This window comes from Miniopterus natalensis, chromosome 4 (genome assembly GCF_054644295.1).
Source record: "Miniopterus natalensis isolate mMinNat1 chromosome 4, mMinNat1.hap1, whole genome shotgun sequence".
In the NCBI taxonomy this organism is placed as follows: Eukaryota; Metazoa; Chordata; class Mammalia; order Chiroptera; family Miniopteridae; genus Miniopterus; species Miniopterus natalensis.
Genome location: NC_142084.1, coordinates 66,118,702 through 66,137,830, shown reverse-complemented (window position 1 = coordinate 66,137,830; position 19,129 = coordinate 66,118,702). Strand labels below are relative to the sequence as shown.

The window sequence follows — 19,129 nt, the reverse complement described above, 5'->3', positions numbered from 1 at the left end:
CCAGAGCCCAGAGACCGAAGAAAGAGGCTGGCAGGTTCCCAAAGGGCCTGGCCTCTCAGGGGGCCCTTACCCTGCACTTGGAGACAAAATTCCCCCAGGAATGTTTTTCCCTGAATATCCATTCCCAAAGTATTTTCCTGGATTGGGGAAATGAACACTAAACAAGGGGAAGGCACCCTGCTTGGACGGGAGCCAGATGATTTTTTCCTACTAGCAGGAAATATAGCTTTGTGGGCCCCTCATACACCTGGGCATAGATAGTCTGTCTCATTCTTACTTCTGGCAACAAATAGTGAGGCTCCTCAATGGACTTCCAGGGACTAGCTTGTCCTGGTAGGTCTCCCTCATTCCACCAGGCCTCCCACATCCATTATCCAGTCCATTAAAGAATGATCTCCCTGGGCCTGGCCCTAGAAAATATGCCTTAGTGCTGGGTGACTGGTGATATTTGTTCATTTTTTTCCCTTGAGGTCGGGAGAGAGATCCCATCAGCTTGTGTCCCAAAGCCTTGCCATCCAAAGTTGAAAGGCTTTCTTGTGCCTTTTGTTGAAATTTAGCCACAATATCTAGCAATTCAACCAGGGAGTATTCTCTGATTATTCAAGTTTCTTGTACAGGGTCCTTCGTTACCACAGTGGGCCAGACAGTGCTCAGCAAGCAAGGCGCCAGCCCTGCCAGCATTTGCAGGGGTCCCCGTGCGCACACAGTGACTACAAGCATCCAACATAGGGGTCCCCCTTCCCCACATGGAGGCCAACGGCTAACCCAGCATGGCCCCAGGAAGCTTCCTTCCCTTTCCCCTTTCCCCGGTCTCCTGGCTGGCTCGCCATTTCTTGGGAAAGTTTCCTGGGGCCAAGAGGCTGACAACTCCAGAATGACATCAAGAGTTCACCAGGGGAAGTTATGGACAGAAGCAGCGCCTGGGGGCGGCAGCGGGCCGGCAGATACCAGCCCCGAAAGGGGATGGAGTCTGATTGATACATCGGCCTCCAAGAACACGGTGGCTCCGAGCCAGCAGCATGTCCTGGTTAAGTACCATTTACTCCAAAGCAGAAAACAGCTTAATGGGCCCTCTCATCTATGCAAGAACATTCCTTTCAGGTGAAATGGGCCCACCTCACCAGGGGTGAATTGGTGGTCAGCTTGCTTCATTAGACAGCAACTGTCAAAATTTTAAGTACCGGGAATCACTTTGCCTAACAATTGTACGCTTTAAAATGGTTTAAATGGTGAGTCTTTTATGTGTGTTTTATCACAATATAAAAAACAACAGTGGTCCAAAGTGCATGAGAATTCCTAAGCTAATTTCCAAGCTCAGATTTAAGATAGTGACCTCAGTTCCTATCGACTCTCATGAAGGCTGGACTCACTATAATGACTTCACTTGAGAACCAGGACATCCACATTCCTCTTTGGCTGCCCTAGGGGCTGTGTCACATCCATCCTATGTCACACACATGCAGCCCCAACACTTTCACTGGTAGTGAGACTCCAACATCTTTTCTTCTTTTAGTAAAAGAATCTCCAAGTTTTAAGTAAGCAAATGGCCTCCCTTCTAGGCTTTCCTTTTGGCTGTGTGACCATGCGACTACTTTCTGGCGAATAAGAGATAAGCAGAAGCGATACTGTGTCATAGTCTTAAAGAAAAGGGCAGTGCTTTTCAATTCCCCTTCTCCCACACCCACCAGCTGGAATGCAGATGTGATGGCAGGGGCTGCAGCAGCCATCTTGGGCCACAACGAGGGAGTCTTGTGTCAATGATGGCAGAGCATTATGGAGCCATCATATCAGCTCTCAGCAGCCTACACTCAGACTGTTACAAAGAGAGAAATAAACTGCTGTCTGTTTTAGGGCACTGCTCATTTTACCTTTGTTAAAGATGCAAACAATATCCTATTTAATTGGCTTCCAGGAAAACTTAAGTTGGTTGGGCATCATCCCGTGCACCTAAAGGTTGCCTGTTCAATTCCTGTTCAGGGCACATGCCCCAGTTGCAGGCTCAATGCCCGGTGGGCATGCAGGAGGCGGCGAATTGGTGTTTTGCTTTCACACTGATGTTTGTTTCTCTCTCTCTTTCCCTTCCTCTCTTTCTAAAAATCAATAAAAAAATCTTTAAAAAAAAATACTTTCAAAAATACTTACATCTTCAGGCTCCACTGCTGCTCCCACTTGGCATAGCAGGACTTGTTTATTGTTGGGCATCACATCTTCTTTACACTTGAAGGGTACTCCTAGGAAGAAAATAAAAGCAACCCAATCAAAATCAAACTTAACCACAGCAAGATATGACTAAGCAAGTCCAATTGCCTCACACCCTGCTTAAATCCATCTATTGCCATGTTATACAACAGTGGAAATAAACGTACTATACCCTACAGCAACAGGGACTCCAAGACGTTTTATAAAGCTCCAAAGCAAACAAAACTAACCAAGGTATTGCTTAGGAATACATACAAGGGGAGAAATATTTTTTAAGTAGGGTAATTATGAACACAAAGTTCAAAGTGGTTCCCTCTGGGACGGAGACAGGGATATGGAATGGGGGAGAAGCAAGGCCATCAATTATATTCTACTTCTTATGTTGGCAAGGGCCTCAGAGAGATTCATTTTATTACTGTACTTCATTGCTTCCATGTAAGTTATCTATATTTTTAACGTCTCAAATAATCCATAATTTAAATTTTGTAAACATCTTATTGTTTCTCATTGTTCTTGGCAAAAAAAGACTCAAAAATTCTTTGAATGTCTCACAATATCCTGCAGAATCTGACCTTTGCCCACCTTCTCAGATGCAGGTAATGCCATTTCCCTCTGCCCTTTCTCTGTGTTAGCCTCAGGCCCTTTTCATGTGATCTCCATGCTTCATCTGGATAATTCCTACTCTTGCTTCAAGCTTCAGCTTAAATGGTATTTGCCAGCAACATATTAAATATCCCATTAGTCACTCCAAGGTGTTCTAAGATTTTTAAATGGTCACATTCATCGTGGTGATTAAGTAATTACATATGTGCTCTCTACTTTCTTCCCTAGACTATAAGCAAGTATCATGTCCATCATCTCCAGGACTGAGTTCTCAGTACTTAGTGCAGGGGTCAGTTTGATTCATTAACTAATTAAAAGATGCTCCAAAAATAATTTATTGAATGAGTGAATTAATGAATGAGTAAGTCAATGAATGAATAAAGAGGGAACATGGGTATGAGGTGGAAGTAAGAAAAGGATCCAGCGGGTGGGCAGAGTGAGCAAGACACAGATTGCATTGCCAAGACACACAGGAGATCATTACGTTTGCAGCTGAAGTTGCCATATTTCCAGGAGCCTTCCGGCTTGGGACGAAAGCCCTCAATGCAGCCGCAGCTGTAGGAGCCCAGGGCATTGGTGCAGGCAGAATTGGGGCCACATGGTGATGGATCTTGAACACACTCATCAACATCTGCAAAGAGCCCGAGAATATCAAACAACCAAAGGAACAAGGAGATATTTCTTCCCAGGGATGTCCAGACAACGCTCCACTCACCTCTACATTCCACCTCTTGCCCTGTGAAGTTCAGCCGTCCGTTGCTTGGCGCAAAGCCAGGGTGACAGGTGCAAAAGTAGGTCCCAAGGGTATTGGTGCATGTGGCGTTGAAAGGGCACATATCCGGGCACTCATCAATATCTGTGTAGTAGAGATCGGGCGTGGAGCAGAGTTGGCCAACAGGCCAACAAAAGCCATGCTTCCCATTCTGAGGCATAGAATTGTCACTTAAATAACGGCAGCCCAGCCAGAGACTGCATTGCCCAGAACCCTCCACTTCTGGGTTTCTTTTGACATCCTTTCTGTAAATGACGACCTGTTGGCTAATGTGTAACTTCAGATAAACAGCCTGCTTGCTAAAGAATTCTAGGAACTGCCTTGGCCGGTTTTGCTCAGCTGTTAGAGCTTCGGCCGCAGACTTGAAGGGTCCCAGGTTCGATGCCAGCCAAGGGCAGGTACCTTGGAGGCAGGCTTGATCCCCGGCCCTGTTCGTGGGGGAGGCAACCCGTTGATGTGTCTCTCTCACATCTTTCCCCCTCCCCCCCCCACTGTCCACTCTCTCTGAAAAAGCAATGGAAAAAATAGCCTTGGGGGAGGATTACCAAAAAAAATAATAATAAATTCTAGGAACTAGCTTTAAAAGAATGAGACTCCACCCTCCAGGTCTTCCAGCTCCGGGAGATTAGCCGACCTTCAACCAGTTATCGGAACAGACCGTGGTCCTCTCAATGGGGAACTCTCAGCCCCCTCCTTTCGATTCCTTTGTTCTGTTTTTCTTTCTTCCTCCTTACAAAAAACCCTGCCTGCGTCCAATTGTTAGGATGGTCTTTTCCACATCAGTCCAACATCTTCTCAGGCTGCCAGTTCTTGAATAAACCTACTTTCCTTTCACCTACCCTTGTCTCTTAATTATCGGCTTTTGAGTGGCAGGCAGCTGAACCTGGGTTCGGTATCAGTGTGACTAGTCTTCATTTATAGAATGTGAAAGGGTATGACATTTGTCATTTCTGGGCCCATGTGGCCAAGAAGTGGATGTGCCTTCTCTCTCTTGCCTCCCACTGGCTGGGACCAGGGATTCCAGGGTCCTAAAGGATAGAAGAACCAAGAGATGCAAGGAGGCTGGATCCCTATTATTACCTGTGGAGGGAGGCTGCCCATTGGCCAGGCAGATCCATATTAGATTGCTATGAGTGTAAAAAATTTCTATTATGTTAAACTAATGGTTCTCAGCTGGGGCAATTTGCCTCCTCCAGGGAACACTGGGCAATGTCTGGAGACACTTTTACTGTTAAGACTCGGGGAAGAGGTGCTACTGGGATCTAGTAGGTAGAGGCCAAAGACACTGCCAAACGTCCTACAGGACAACAAAGAACTATTGAGCCCAAAACGTCAGTAGTGCAAAGGTTGAGAAACCCTAGCCTAACAAATAAAGTGCTATCAGGTCACTATGGCAACACAGGGTTTCCTCTTCCCCTGAGGATTTCTGAGCCACAAAAGATGTGTGGAATTGAATGCTCTAGAAAAGTAATTAGGAGGGAGGTAATGACATTTCTGTGTCAACTCATAAACAGGCGGCATCACTAGTCACTGAAGCAGGTATATGATACATTGCATTGGGCATTACCATGGAGAGCTGGGGCAAGAAGTCCTTGTGATGTGAATGTAGACTAATTTGGAGTCATCAAAGGACATGAAAATGGCCCACAGTTGGAAGACATGGGGAAGTGGTTGTACTCTTGGTGTCATAGAAACATGTCTAGCTGGGCTGGTGGCTCAGTGGTTGAGCATTGACCTGATTCCCAGTCAGGGCACATGGCGGGGTTGCAGGCTCATCCCCAGTAGGAGGAGTGCAAGAGGCAGCTGATAGGTGTCTCTCTCTTTCTCTCTCTCATCGATGTTTCTACTTTTCTATCCCTCTTCTCTCTCTAAAGTCAATAAAAACCTTTTTTTAAAAAAAGAGAAAACATCTCTAACCAGGGAGTGAGCTCCCCATTTCCAGACATATTTAAGCACTGACTAGGCAAGCTCTTGTCAGAAATAGCAGAGATGGAATTTATGTTTTGTATATGAAGCTGGACTAGTGCATGACTTTCAAAACTTTTTGGCCCGGAAAACCTTTGTTCATGTGAAGTGAAACCTGAGTAGGTAAGACAAATGAAAGAGGTGATAGTGTGACCGAAAGGGGGATGGAAGTCCATGGCTTTGCTTTCTTGCCCTTGACTGAGATTCTGAGTAGATTCCCAGGAGCCATTAGAGCTGTATTACTCTCTTTAAGGTCCGTTTCAATTTTCTCTCTGTATTGTTCCACTTCTAACAACGTCAACAGCTAGTGTAGATCAATAAGAAGAAATAGACCATGGGGTTGAGGAATATAAAATGTGTTCTGCAGTGTAGTAGATACTCTGAGGACGGCCTTTATCAACCCCTCTACTTTCTGTACGCACATGCTCCCCCAGCGAGATGGGGAGTTTATTTCTCCTTCCTCTGAATCTAGGCTGGCCCTGTGACTGTGACCAATAGAATATGGTAGAAGACTGCCAAGCCCAGGCCTTATGAGGACTAGCATTTCTGCTTTCTGCCCCTTTCAACATTCCTTCTTGGAGACCAGCTGCCATGCCATGAGGAAGCCTAAGCAGCCATGTGGAAAGGCCCATGATGAAAATCAGGGGGCCCAACTAAGCCCCCAGCCAGAGACCAGCACCAACTACCAGCCACATAAATAAGGCCATTTCAGAACTGCCAGCCATCCTGGTGCCCCAGAAAACCCATGTGGTCAACCTGTAAAATCATGAGCAAGGACAAAGAGTTGTTATTATATGCCACTGCATTTCAGAGTCATCTGACATCCACTGAGAAGTCCTCCTCATGGCTGGGGTAATTACCTGTACATTTGAAAGCCTCTGGTTGCTTGGGGTTCCAAAAATCAGGTGAACTGAACCCAGGCAGACAGGAACAACTGTATCCTCCTGGGATGTTGGTGCAGAGAGTACTGGGACCACAAAGAGTCGAGTTTCTGGAACATTCATCCACATCTAAGCAGAAAATTGGTCTAGGTCATAAGGATGAAGGATGCTGAGGCCGTAACAGCAGTACACAGCCCACCAGGGACAGAAGCCAAGGGGGGCTTCCCTGGCCCCCGTCTCACCTTCTTACACACACTTTCATCGCTATGGAAGGGAAGCATTGAGAGGCATGTCTATGGCCCACCCAAATCTCCTGAAGAGGCTCCCCACAGCTCAGGGTAAGACCCAAACTACTCACCAGAACCTACGAGACCCTGAGAGCCTGCTCCCAGCCAAGTTCACCTCCCTCATCTTCTGCTTCCAATCCCTGCATCACTCGTGATCCAGATTCGTTGACTATCTGTAGGTTCGTGAAGGCTCTTCTCTCTCACCTGTGTTCCCTCAGCCTCAAACTCATTCACTCCCTTCTTTCCCTGGTGAATGTCATTCCCTCTCCACTATATTATTAATAATAATAACAACTTAGATGTATCAGAATGGAGGCCTGGAGGACGTGGACATGTTGGGTTCAAAGCCTGGCTCCGACCCTCATAAACTGTGTGTTACTGGGTGCTATGAACTTAATTATGCCCCCCCCATTCACATGTTGAAGCGCTAACCCTCAATGTTATAGTATTTGGGCATGACCCTATGGAACATAATTAGGTTTAGATGAGGTCACGGGGGTGGGGCCTTCATGATGGGGTTAGTGCTCTTATAAGAAGGGGGAGAGACAAAAGAGTTCTTTCTCTCTCTGTCATGTGAGGATGCAGCAAGAAGGCAGTCACCTGCAAGCCAGGAAGAGGGTCCTCACCAGAACCTGGTCACACCAGGACCCTGATTTAGACATCCAGCCTCCAGAGAAGCAATGTCTGTTGTTTAAGCCCCTACCCTGCAGTATTTTGTTGGTAGCCTGAACTGACCAATGCTCTGGACAAGAGAATTTATCTGTGTGTCTCAATTTCTGTCAGATGGGGATACTAACAGAACCCATTCCAGAAGGCTATTTAGGGGATTCAATAAGGTGATATCTGTAAAACACTCAGAACAGAATCCAGGGCATAGCATGGACTACGTAAGGATCTGTTAACTAAAATAAAAAATTAACTGCTAACATGTTGAGCTTTCCTTGTGGCAGGCACTGAGGTAGATCCTTTACTTTACATGCATTAGCTCAACAAATGCTCAGAGCAGTCCTATGAGGTGAATGTTAATGTTATTTCCATTTTTCAGAGAAGGAAACTGAGGCTCCAAAATTGTGCAGCGTCACATAGCTTGTGAAAGGCACAACAGGGATTTAAATGCAGGCTCTGTCTGGCTCTGAAATTTTTAGATGGCAGCTTCCTGGGATGTCTTGAGTCTCGGAGTCTGGAAATACAGTGATAGAATCGCCCACCCTGAGGTGCCAGAGTTTGCAGCCTGATTTGGGGGCAGAATGACATGGTGGTTGGGAGCATGGGTGTGAAGACACACGTAGGCATGGTTCAGATGCTGACCCTCCTACCTCCTGTCTATTTGACCCTGGGAGAGTAACTCCACCACAGTGGAGGCTCTGTTTCCTCATCTCAGAAATGAGTATAAAATATCACCAATAGTTCCAGGTTGTTGGGGAGGGTGGAAGAGGTCACACATGGAAGAACTTAGTGCCTTAGCTGAGATCCTGCCTCCAGGTCTTTGTACCTGCTGGTCCCTCCTCCTGGAACACCCTTCCTCGGATACCCAATATCTCACTCCCTCAATTCCTTCAGATCTTTCTCAAATATCAACTTCTCGGTGTGGCCCTTGCTCTACTAAAATTAGAAGCCCACTCCAGCACTCTCGATCTGCCTTTCCTGCTTTATTTGTCTTCATCTCCTTTAACTATCCCAGACACACAACACATTCATGCACTTATTTTCTTTGTGATCTGTCTCCCTCCATGCTAGGTGACAAATTACAGAGCAGCTATTTTTGCCTGTGTTTTCACCACTGTATCCACAATCCCTAGAATAGTGCGTCACGTAAAGCAGGTGCCCCAGAAGTATTTGTTGAATGAGTGCATGAATGAAAGAATAAATGAATGATTATTGGCTTCAGCTTTGCAGATGAGGGCTTTGAACTCAGCTGAGATCCACCCCACTTTCTGCCCCACCACTGCTATCTTTGCAAACTGGCTTGGACCTGAGACCCCCAACAGACCTCTTCACCTACCTTCACACATCCTTCCTGGGCCACGGAAATTCATGTTTCCACTGCTGGATTCAAATCCTGGGTTGCAGACACAAGAGTAGCTTCCAAGACTGTTGTGGCAGGTCGCATGCTCTGGGCAAGCTCTGGGATCGGCGCATTCATCCACCTCTGGTGAGTGGAAATGAAAACCTGGGTCAAGACAGGTGAGGACAGGAGACTGCAAGCAGGAGATCCCCTCTACGTGTTCCTAATTGGTGACATACAGTGCTGCTGCTTCCCAATACCCATGCTCCCCCCTTCTTCCTATCCTACCTTGCATGAGGTGTGCCCAGGGAGAATAAATTTTGGCCAACAGTGTGTAAGCAAAAGGGTGGCAAATAGTTTCAAAACATCATGGATCATAGATTACAGAGGTGTTCATGGTCTTTCGCTCCCACACCCTGGGATATGGACTGTGCAGTGCCACACAGCTCTGCCACTCCTCTCTTTAAGATGTGGAGCTGTGTCCCCACCTCCTGAATCGAGCTGGCCCTGTGACTTGCGTTGGCAAATAGAATGCAGCGAAAGTGATATGGTGCCAGTTCCAAACTTAGGCCTCTAGAGGGTTGGTTGTCTGCTTCTGCTCATTTTCGGGGCTTCTGCCATATGAACAAACCCTGGACTGGCCTAACGAAGAATAAAAGACAAAGTGGAAGAGAGACGGATGCCCCAGACACGTGGGCAGCCTAACCGAGATGGGCAAAGCTGACTCCTGAACGACCCCAGGTGAGACCCGAAGGGCTGGCCCGCAAAGCCCGACCTCAACTGCCCGGACGTGGGATCAAGAGGCAAGTAAATGGTGGTTGCTTTTAGCCACTGGCTTTCAGGGCGACCTGTTAGTCAACAATAGCAAACTGCTACACATGGACCGACTCCAAATTCCTCTGGCTCCAAGGCAGCGGGGTACATGAGCTTTGATGGCACCAAGCAGTCACCCTCCCCACATGAACGTGGGAACATGGGCTGCACCAGCCTCGGGGGCATGAGGCCGTCTCTCAGTGAGAATATTCCGACTGCAACGCAGAGGGTGGGTTCAAAGAGGCAGGACTGAGAAGGGAAGAGACTGCCTCGGCCATTGTGATGCTTGGACCAAAGATGGGGAAAAACGGGGAGATTCAAGACCATTTACCAGGTTGATTCCCCAAGACGTGATGGCTGATTTAATATGGAAGGAGAGGGAGGATCAGGGGTTAACTCTCAGGTCTTAACTCAAATGCTTTTTTGGAGAAAGTTCTGAAGTTTGGGTCTCCCTGGGACAGAGTGTCTCTACCTTAGCACTACTGACAGGTGAGACAGGATCATTTTTTTTTTGAATCCTCACCTGAGGATATTTTTTCCATTGCTCTTCAGAGAGAATGGAAGGGAGAAGAAGAAGAGGGAGAGGGAGAGAGAAACATCGATGTGAGAGAGAAGCATCGATTGGTTGCCACCTGCACCCTGACTAGGGCCGGAGATTGAGCCTGCAACCGAGGCACATGCCCTTGGCTGGGATCAAACCCAGGACCCTTCAGCCCTCAGGCTGACACTCTATCCACTGAGCCAAACCGTTTTTGTATAGATGTATATGTGAATAAAAACAACTCCATTTCTGTGTCCGGATCTCATTTCATTTTAAGTTTCATGCTGTAAATAACTTCACTGTCCTTAGCATGCATATCAAGCCTTCTAGTTGATGATTATCTGTGTTCCTTAAAATGTAGCCATAAATATTTGTGTTAGTAATGGCCAGAACGCCATGACAACCAAGATAAACATCAAACTGACCCTCTGTCACAAGACCACCAGGAGCTATGGCACCTGGCGCTACTGGACTCCATTCTTTGTCTTATCAATCACTAGTACCCGAGTTATACTATAAAAAGCACGGTAACAGGGGTCTGGTACTGGACAATAATCTGCACAGACGGCTGGGCTCTCTGTTCTGCTCTGACCCGATCTTCCCGTAAGTGACCTATAACAAATTCTGTTCCACAGAGTGGCCTCCTTCGTTCTACAGTCCGAAGCTAACTTCTCGCTACGGTGGCCAGTGCCTTTGCCCATCACCAGATGATTTTTACTGTGGGAGGCTGTCCTGCGCATCGTAACGTGTTTAGCAGCATCTCTTGCCCCTACCCACTAGACAACCGTAGCACACCCAACCCCACCGCCACCACCAGTTGTGACAATCAAAAATGTGTCCAGGCGTGGCCAGTGTCCTCTGGGAGAAAGGCCGCTCTAGGGACAGAGCCCCCTGTACTCCCAAGTACTTCCTGACCCCACTGCTTAACTCGTAGTAAGATCTAAACAGGCGTTCAAATCCCAGCCCTTCCACTTTAATAGCTGTGTGCCCCTGAGCAAGTGACTTCACCTCTCTTAGCCTCAGTTTTCTCATCCTTAAAATGAGGCTCTTCACCCCTGTTGGAAAGGATCATCAAGAGAGGCGAGTGAAGTAGGCGAATGAAGCAGAGCAGGCCTTCCGTACCTTCACAGAGGGAGTTGTTAGAGATGAACCCATCTCGGCAGTGGCAGCTATAGCTTCCCAAATGGTTGGCGCACTCAGCATGGTCTGGGCAGGCCCCGCCGTCCAGGCACTCGTCCACGTCTGCGGAGCAGCGGAGGGGAGTGAGCAGGCGACAGGCCGCTGTCTAAGGTCCGCCACACATGTGCCCAGCTGGGCAGCTACCCACCAAAGGCCCACGCGGAGCCCGGGAGCGTTACCTGTACAGGAGAAATGCCTGGACTTTTTCGGGGTCCAGTTATCGCCGGTGGGAGAAGAGAAGCCAGGCAAGCAGCTGCACATGTACCTCCCCGGCAGGTTTTTGCAGACTGAGTTAGGGCCGCATTGTGGGGGGCTTAGGGAACATTCATCTACATCTAGGCAGAGAAAGAGTCAGAATTACAAATTTGCCTCATCTTGTAGAAAAGGCTTTCTTTTCCAAAGATGGCTGTGATGTCTTCCATTCCTTGTGCCCTTCATTCAGTGTGAATTTGGCACTCCTTCCGTCAAGCAGCGGCCTATTGCCCTCCTCTTGAACCTGAGCAAGTCATTCCAGCTCTTCGAGCTTCCGTTTCCTCATCCGTCCAATGGAGAAGCATCGCACTGCACCTAAAGCCTTCGCACGGGGCCCAGCGCTCAAGAGGTGTTAGAAAATCTTATTATCTGCATGGAGAGGCAGAAGGAGGGTCCCCAAAATGAGATCAGTGGTTATTTCTGGATATTGATAAGTAGCATGATCTTTATTTTTATTTATTGCAATGCTAGACTCTAATCATTGGAAATTTTAGTGACCAGGAATCACTTTCATGATAGAAAGGAGAAGGGGGGGGAGAGAAAGGGAGGAAGGGAGGGATGGGAGGGAGGGAAAGAAAGGAGGGAGGGAGGGAGGGAGGGAGGGAGGGAGGGAGGGAGGGAGGGAGGGAGGGAGGGAGGAATAATGTTTGGGGGGAAAAACAAAGTACCTACATCTACCAGCTCTCACTTAATTTTCTACTGAATGTTGGAGGATTTTGAAGGGGTGTGAACTCACCTTTGCATTCCACTCCTGGGCCTCTGAAGTGCTTCAGTCCGTTGCTGGACAGGAAGCCTCTTTTACAAGTGCAGTAGTAACTCCCTACAGTATTGGTACAGGTGGCATAGGCTGGGCACGTGGTGGTGTCCCGACACTCATTCACATCTAGGCAGCACAGGAGAAAGAGCTCGGGTTAGAACACCAGAGCGGGGCTGCGGGGAAAGCCAGCGGGAGAGCGTGGAGGCGGCTGTTGTGGGTTAAACTGTGTCCCCTGTAAAGATACGTTGAAGCCCTAAACCCCGGTCCCTGAGAATGTAACCTTGTTTGGAAATCGGGTCTTTGTAGACGTCATTAAGATGTAAGTTAAGTTGAGGTCATGCTGGAGTGGGATGGTCCCTTAATCTGACATGCTTGGCGCCCTTATAAGAAGCAGAGGAAGATACAGAGGCAGAGGGAGAACGCCAGGTGCAGCGGAGGCAGAGGGTGGAGTGGTGCGTCTGTAAGCCAAGGAATGCTGGCAACACCAGAAGCTGAGGGACGGGCGGGAACAGATTCTCCCGCTGGAGCCTTCCGAGGAAGTAGCCGGATTTTGGATTTCTGACCTCCAGAGCTGTGAGAGAATAAATCTCTGTTCTGTTACAGCAGCCCTGGAAACCTGATACAGTGACCAAGGGTGCTGATTAATGACACTGAAGACCCTAGACCCTTCCTTCTCAAAGTGTGGCCCATGGGCCAGCAGCACCAGTAGGAAGCTTGAGGGAAGCAAAATCTCAGGTTCTGCCCCAGATCTCCTGAATCAGAGTCTGCACTGTAACAAGAGCCTCAGGTGATTTTTGGGCCCATGAAAGTATGAGAAACACTGACCTGGGGCCCTTGCTACTCCAAGTGTGGTGTGTGGTAGCCTCTGCTTCACCTGGGATCCCCAGGAGAGCTTAGAATATCAGATGCTGATTCAGCAGGTTTGAGGAGAAGCCTGAGATACATCCTAGCCAATCCTGGGACATGTGATTTCACTTCTCTGTACCTCAGTTTCCCTGTTTAGCCCTCACCTTCACATCCAATGAGTCCTTTCCCCATTGATTCTCCCTCCCAAACATCATTCTACATCCACCTACTTCTCTCCATCTCCACGACTATGCTTGGCACAGATCTTCCTCTGGACTGTACAGTCAGTTCTACATCCCCCACTGTCCCCTGCAATCATCTCTGAATGCAGATTTAATCATCCACCCCACCCCTCCCTAACCCTGCCTGTTGCATTCAGAATTAAAATCCAAATTACTTAACATAACCCAAAAAGCCCCCAGTGACCAGACCCAACCATATCTTTAAGCCTCATCTCACTTCAGTCTCCACTTCTAGCCTTCCCACCACAGGGCCTTTGCATGTGCTATTCCCTTTGCCTCTGCTTTGCCTGGCCAGCTCCTACTCGCTCTTCAGGTCTTGCTTAAATGTCACTGCCTCCAAGAAGCTTTCCATGATGCCCCCATAGCTACCTGTGCTCCTTCTTTGTGACATTCATCACAACTTTAATTGCTCAATTATTTGTGTGATTAGCTCTTCAGTGATCAACTCTTCCACCACACTGAGATCCAGGAGGACAAAGCCACAGGTAGGAGCAGGCTCCAGGTGCTAAGAAAGATGCTCATTTGATATTATCATTCCTATGGTCAGCAGAATAATGGCTCCCCCCAAAATGACCACGTCCTAACCCCTGGACTAGGTGAATATATTATGCTACATAAGAAGGGGGAAGTGAGGTTGCATGTAGAATTAAGATTGTTGATCAACTGACCTTAAGATGGATTATCGAGGAGGCGACAGTGTAATCACAGTGTCTTTATAAGTGAAAGATGAAGAGAGCAGAGGCAGAGTCAAAGTGATGCAATGAGAGAAAAGCTTGACCAGCCATTGCTGGCTGTGAAGATGGAGGAACAGGACACGAGCCCAGGAATACAGTTGACCTCTAGCAGCTGGAAAAGGTAAGAAAACAGATTCTCCCCTAGGACCTCCAGAAAGGAACGCAGCCCTGCTGACACCTTCATTTCAGCCCAGTGAGACCCATTTTGAACTTCTGATCTCCAGAACTGTAAGATAATGCTTGGTTGCTTTAAGCCACCAAGTTTGTTACAGCAGCAATCGGAAACTGATACAATTCCCATTGTATGGATGTGGAGGTTAAGTGACTTGTCCAAGGACACACAGCTGGTAAGTGGCAGCAGCAGGCCTGTCAAACCCCAAAGTGCATGATTTTCACTACAGCTACACAAGAGGTAGGTCTGTCTGATGGAAATGGAATAAATTTTCATGCACTTTCTAAAACAATTCTGTAGAAAAACTTGTAGAACTGATTGTTTCAAGTCTGTTACTCTGATGGACTGTGAGCTCCGAGAAAACAGCAATTTGTTTGTCTTATTTACTGCAGTTTCCTGAGTGCATAGAACAGTGCCTGGTACACAGTTGTTGTTCAATCATAAAGACCTTACTGAGAAGGTCACTTGTAAGCAAAGACCTGAAGGAAGGCAGAGAGTGAGCTATGAAGCTGTTTAAGGGAGAGGAAACAGCAAAGGCAAAGGCCCTGTGGCAGGACAATGCCTGGTGATTCATGGAATTCCAAGGAGGCTGGTGTGGTTGGAGCAGAGTGGATGAGGGAAGAGTCAGAGGAGGTGACATGGCCAGATCATGTAGAATTTGCTAGACCACCATAAGGCTTCAGCTTTTTATCAGGGAGAGATGGGAGCCATGGAGAGTTTACAGCAGAGGATGTGCACAGCATGACTTAGGTTTTACATGATCTTCTGGCTGCTGGTGGGAGAGATGAACTGTAGAGGGCCAGGGGCAGGATGACAAGCCAGGAGGCATCTGCACTTGTCCAGGTGAGCGATGACAGTGGATACTATCCAGGTGGGAGCCCCAGAAAGCATGAGATTCTGGATCTATTCTGAAAATAACACCAACAGGATTTGCCAATGGACCAGATGGGGGTGTGGAAGAAAGAGAAGGGTCAGTGATATTGCCAACATCAACTGGTGGGATGGGATATCATGGGAAAGCTCTTTAGAAAAAGTGCCATAAAAACATAATGGATGAATGATCATGATTAGGATCTTGAGAGCAGGGCTTTTTGCCTCCTACAAATGTTTTGTTTCCCTTTCCTGAACTCAGATTGTATCTTTCTTCTCATTTCCAGCTTCCCCTTTCATCTGCAGAGACAAGTTTTCTCTTTGCAGACTTCCGGCACATCACCACTTGCGGTCTCCCCACCCTGAGCTACCCAGTGCTTTCTTCCTCTAGCTCTGTCCATCACAGCTCAAGTCCGCCCCCAACCAGAACAACCCAGTCCCCTGTGCCTGTAAACCTGTCAACCCCTCCAGCTCATCTCCTGCCCTGTCCCATCAGCCATGGTAATCTTTGCTCACTTCCCCAAGTCCTTTCCTGTCTCAGGACCTTTGCACCTCACCCCGCAGATCTTGGGACTTGTCAACCTCTGTAATCAAGTGAGCCAAGTCCTTATAATGTATCTTTACATATATGAATACATATATAGAGAGATATATAGATGCCCATCCTCTTGGTCCTGTTTCTCTGGAGAACCCTGACTGATACAAACACCTACTATATGCCAGGACTCTTGTAGGCATGGTAGATTGAGCAGACACACAAGACACACAAAATTATTGACCATCAGAGAGCTGATAATCTGAGGATGTGAGGGTGAGGGATACAATATCAAAACAGAGTAGTCACTGAGAAGATGACACATGAGCTGAAACATAAAGAAGGTGATGGAGGGAGCCATGTGTCTGTGCAGGGCTAGAGCATTCCAGGCAAAAGGCATAGGATATGCAAAGGTCCTGAGGCAGGGCCATGCATGGTGTGTTGGAGGAACAGCAAGGAGGCCCATATGGCTGGAGCAGAGTGAGGGAAGAGGAGAGAGGGAGGAGGTGGGGGCATGGAGGGGATAGGGCAGGTCATGCAGGGTCTTGTGGACTGTGGGGAGGGACTTTGACTTCTACCCCGAGGTAGGTGGGAGCCCTGGAGGGCTCTGGGCAGAGGAGGGACAAGACCAACTCAGGTGCTGTCTGGCAGCTGCTAGGAGAGCAGGGAGCCAGGAGACCAAGCCAAAGGCCATTTCAAATAGTCCATGTGAGATACATACATGATGCTCAGTCATGAGCAAAACAACTTAACAGATGGTCACTTAATTGACCTAAGCAAAAAAAAAAAAAAGGCTCAGAGAGGCAAAGAGAGTTTTTAAAGTATAACTAGAACTTTCATTTCATAGGTCCCTTCCATGCATCTTCTACAGTCCCCACAATAACACTTCAAAATAAGGTGACCAAGTCTTGGTTTTCCCAGGACTTACCTGGTGTTCACACTCAAAGGCCAGCTTCCCAGGCTCCCACCCCCAGTCTGGGCCAAGTCAGGATTGTCAGTCAACCTCCTTCTGGTACATGCTGTGGCTGCACTATGCAGATGTGAAAATGATGCCCAAGAGCACTGGTGCGGCCTGCCCCAGGCACCCCGCGGTCAGAATGCCAGACCAGGCAAAGCGGAAAGAACCAATGCTGGCAAGGAGTCCAGGGGACATGGTCGTTATCCTGGCTGTGCCCCCTTGTTGGCTACCAGCTTGGCTCGTCTGCAACCCAGCCAATAAGAACCAGATCGTTTCTATTTCTCTGAGGAGGGGATGGAAGACAAGGGAGAGGAGGAGGAGGGGATGGGGGAGGAATAGACAGGGAAACGGAGCTAGAAGAGGGGAGGAAGGAGGAGAGGCAGGAGGAGGTGGAGAGGGGCTGACTTAATTGAGCACTTACTGTATTCCATTTGCAACACTGCTTGTATTTTACCTTTTTTTTTTTTTAATATCTTTTATTGATTTCAGAGAGAGAGGGAGGGAGAGGGAGAGACAGCGATAGAAACATCAATGATGAGAGAGTTGTCACTGATCGGCTGCCTCCTGGACGCCCCCGACTGGGGGTCGAGCCCGCAACCCCGGCATGTGCCTCGACTGGGAATCGAACCGCGATCTCCTGGATCCCAGGTCGATGCTCAGCCGCTGAGCCACGCCCGGCGGGGCTATTTCACCTTTATCATCCTCATCAAAACCACGTGGGATTAGCTCCTCTTACCTTCATCTTCATGGACACTGAAGTTCTGGAATTCACTAAAACACCCGAGGTCCCCAGGGCAATGAGCACTGGAACCAAGACTAAAACCCAGGGGGTGTGACTCCAGAGCCCCCCCCCCCCCCGTAAACAACCCCTCATGGAGTTGAATCCTCACAACGATCTCATTAGGTGGGTGTCGTCACAATGCCCATTAATCAGATGACAAAACTGAGAGACGGAGGCACTTGCCCAAGGTCTAACTGCCTTCAGTCGGGGGAGTCTCTTACCCAAAGTCGCCTGTGTTGACCAGGGCTGCCAACCTGTAAAGAGAGAACAGAGAAGCCCTTACATGCTTCTGAGATCTGGCTAGGACCCACCCTGTCGCCGAGCCGGTCCCTATATTTCCCTAAGTGACAAGGATTTCTGCGGCAAGTGATGAAAGCAGGAGTAGGTATGTGACAAAGAAAATGCAGGTTCTTCCTGGGGAGCTGCCTACATCAGCTCATGAGTTCTTTACCCTTCGCCAGGTCAGGAAGGGTGGGCCTGTAGCCGCTCTTGGCAACACCCTCCATCCACTCTACCAGGTTCCCCCAGCCTTCCCCCGGCCCTTGCACTGGCCTAGGAGCAATGGCTGACAGAGGCAGGGGGACAGCCTGGCCCCCTTGCCTCTGAGCAGGTCAGCCTCCCTGGTGCAAGTCACTCTGCAGAGCCCCCTGTGCCAGCCGGTGGCTGGGCTTCCCCTGAAAGGCCTCCGCGTCCTACACACTCACCCCAAAAGAGGAGCAGGCTGAAAGTCCACATCGCGCTCCTTCTGTCATTCAAAGAGGGGAACCTTTGTGCACCCTCGGGCTTTCCAATAAAACAAGAGGGTGTCGAGGAAGGGGGGGAGGGGGCGGAGCCAGAGTTGCTTAATTACTGCCAGGGCCCGTGGACGTTTTTGCTGAGTTGCTGCCACTAAAGAGGACAGTGCAGCAAACCCGTAGCATTATCTTTTCTCCACGGTGAAGAGAAGTTGTCTGGCTGGGCACTATGTTCTTGCTTTCTCTCTCCTGCCCCCCTGTTCTTTCTTTCTTTCCAACCGACATCTGTCTCCTATTTCTTATCACCTCGTTTCACTGCAGCTGACACTAAATGAGCTTCCACCACCTGCCCCCGGTGAAGCAAGCCCCAAGCTCCGGGGCCTCTTCACAGCCTGCCCCGTAAAAACAACCGTCCCCAGTATCGCCTGCCAGGCACTGTGCTAGACACACGGCTCACAAAATGTAACGCATTGCAAAGTAGGAATTTCTACTCCACCTATTTGACAAAACTAAAATGAAAAGGGAAACTGAGGTTTGGAGGGGAGATGTGACTTGTCCAAGATTGCTTGGAGGACCTGGGATTTGAATCCAGGCCCCTCTGCCAAGGTGTGGAGATTTAATTCTCATCTTCCCTCAGCTCCACTATCTGATCACATCATCGCCATCGCCACGGTGCACCGCAGCACTCTCACCCCGTCCCAGCCCCCACCCAACATGCTCGCACACACGCATGCACGCACAATCCCATTCATGTGGACGTCTAGGACTTGGTGAGGGTCCCCCAGAAGCAGACACTGAGACAGGATTCTAACGAAAGTAGTTTCTCAGAAAAGTGACCCCAGAAAACTCTAGCTGGGGAAGTGGAAGTAAGACAGGGCAGGGAACAAGCCCACAGTGGGTATGTTATCAAGCAACGTGCTTAACCTCATTGGGCACCTCTTAAAGGCGGCATGGAGCCCACTCTTCAGAATTATCCCAACTGAGGGGTGAGGGAACAGGGTAT

The 19,129-nt window shown here is 48.6% G+C and overlaps 1 protein-coding gene across 1 annotated transcript in view; it reads right to left on the bottom strand.

Moving 5' to 3' along the window:
- Positions 1 to 18,842, bottom strand: part of ADGRE1 (adhesion G protein-coupled receptor E1) — a 44,388-nt gene extending 25,546 nt beyond the window's left edge. The window contains exons 1-11 of the mRNA XM_087816157.1: positions 18,819 to 18,842; positions 18,097 to 18,175; positions 17,614 to 17,646; positions 12,234 to 12,380; positions 11,425 to 11,580; positions 11,189 to 11,308; positions 8,710 to 8,856; positions 6,400 to 6,549; positions 3,518 to 3,658; positions 3,287 to 3,433; positions 2,143 to 2,231 (exon numbers count right to left, since the gene is read on the bottom strand). Coding sequence (XP_087672283.1) covers positions 2,143 to 2,231; positions 3,287 to 3,433; positions 3,518 to 3,658; positions 6,400 to 6,549; positions 8,710 to 8,856; positions 11,189 to 11,308; positions 11,425 to 11,580; positions 12,234 to 12,380; positions 17,614 to 17,646; positions 18,097 to 18,175; positions 18,819 to 18,842 — 1,233 coding nt within the window. The remainder of the gene's footprint in view (positions 1 to 2,142; positions 2,232 to 3,286; positions 3,434 to 3,517; positions 3,659 to 6,399; positions 6,550 to 8,709; positions 8,857 to 11,188; positions 11,309 to 11,424; positions 11,581 to 12,233; positions 12,381 to 17,613; positions 17,647 to 18,096; positions 18,176 to 18,818) is intronic.
- Positions 18,843 to 19,129: the final 287 nt, after the last annotated feature.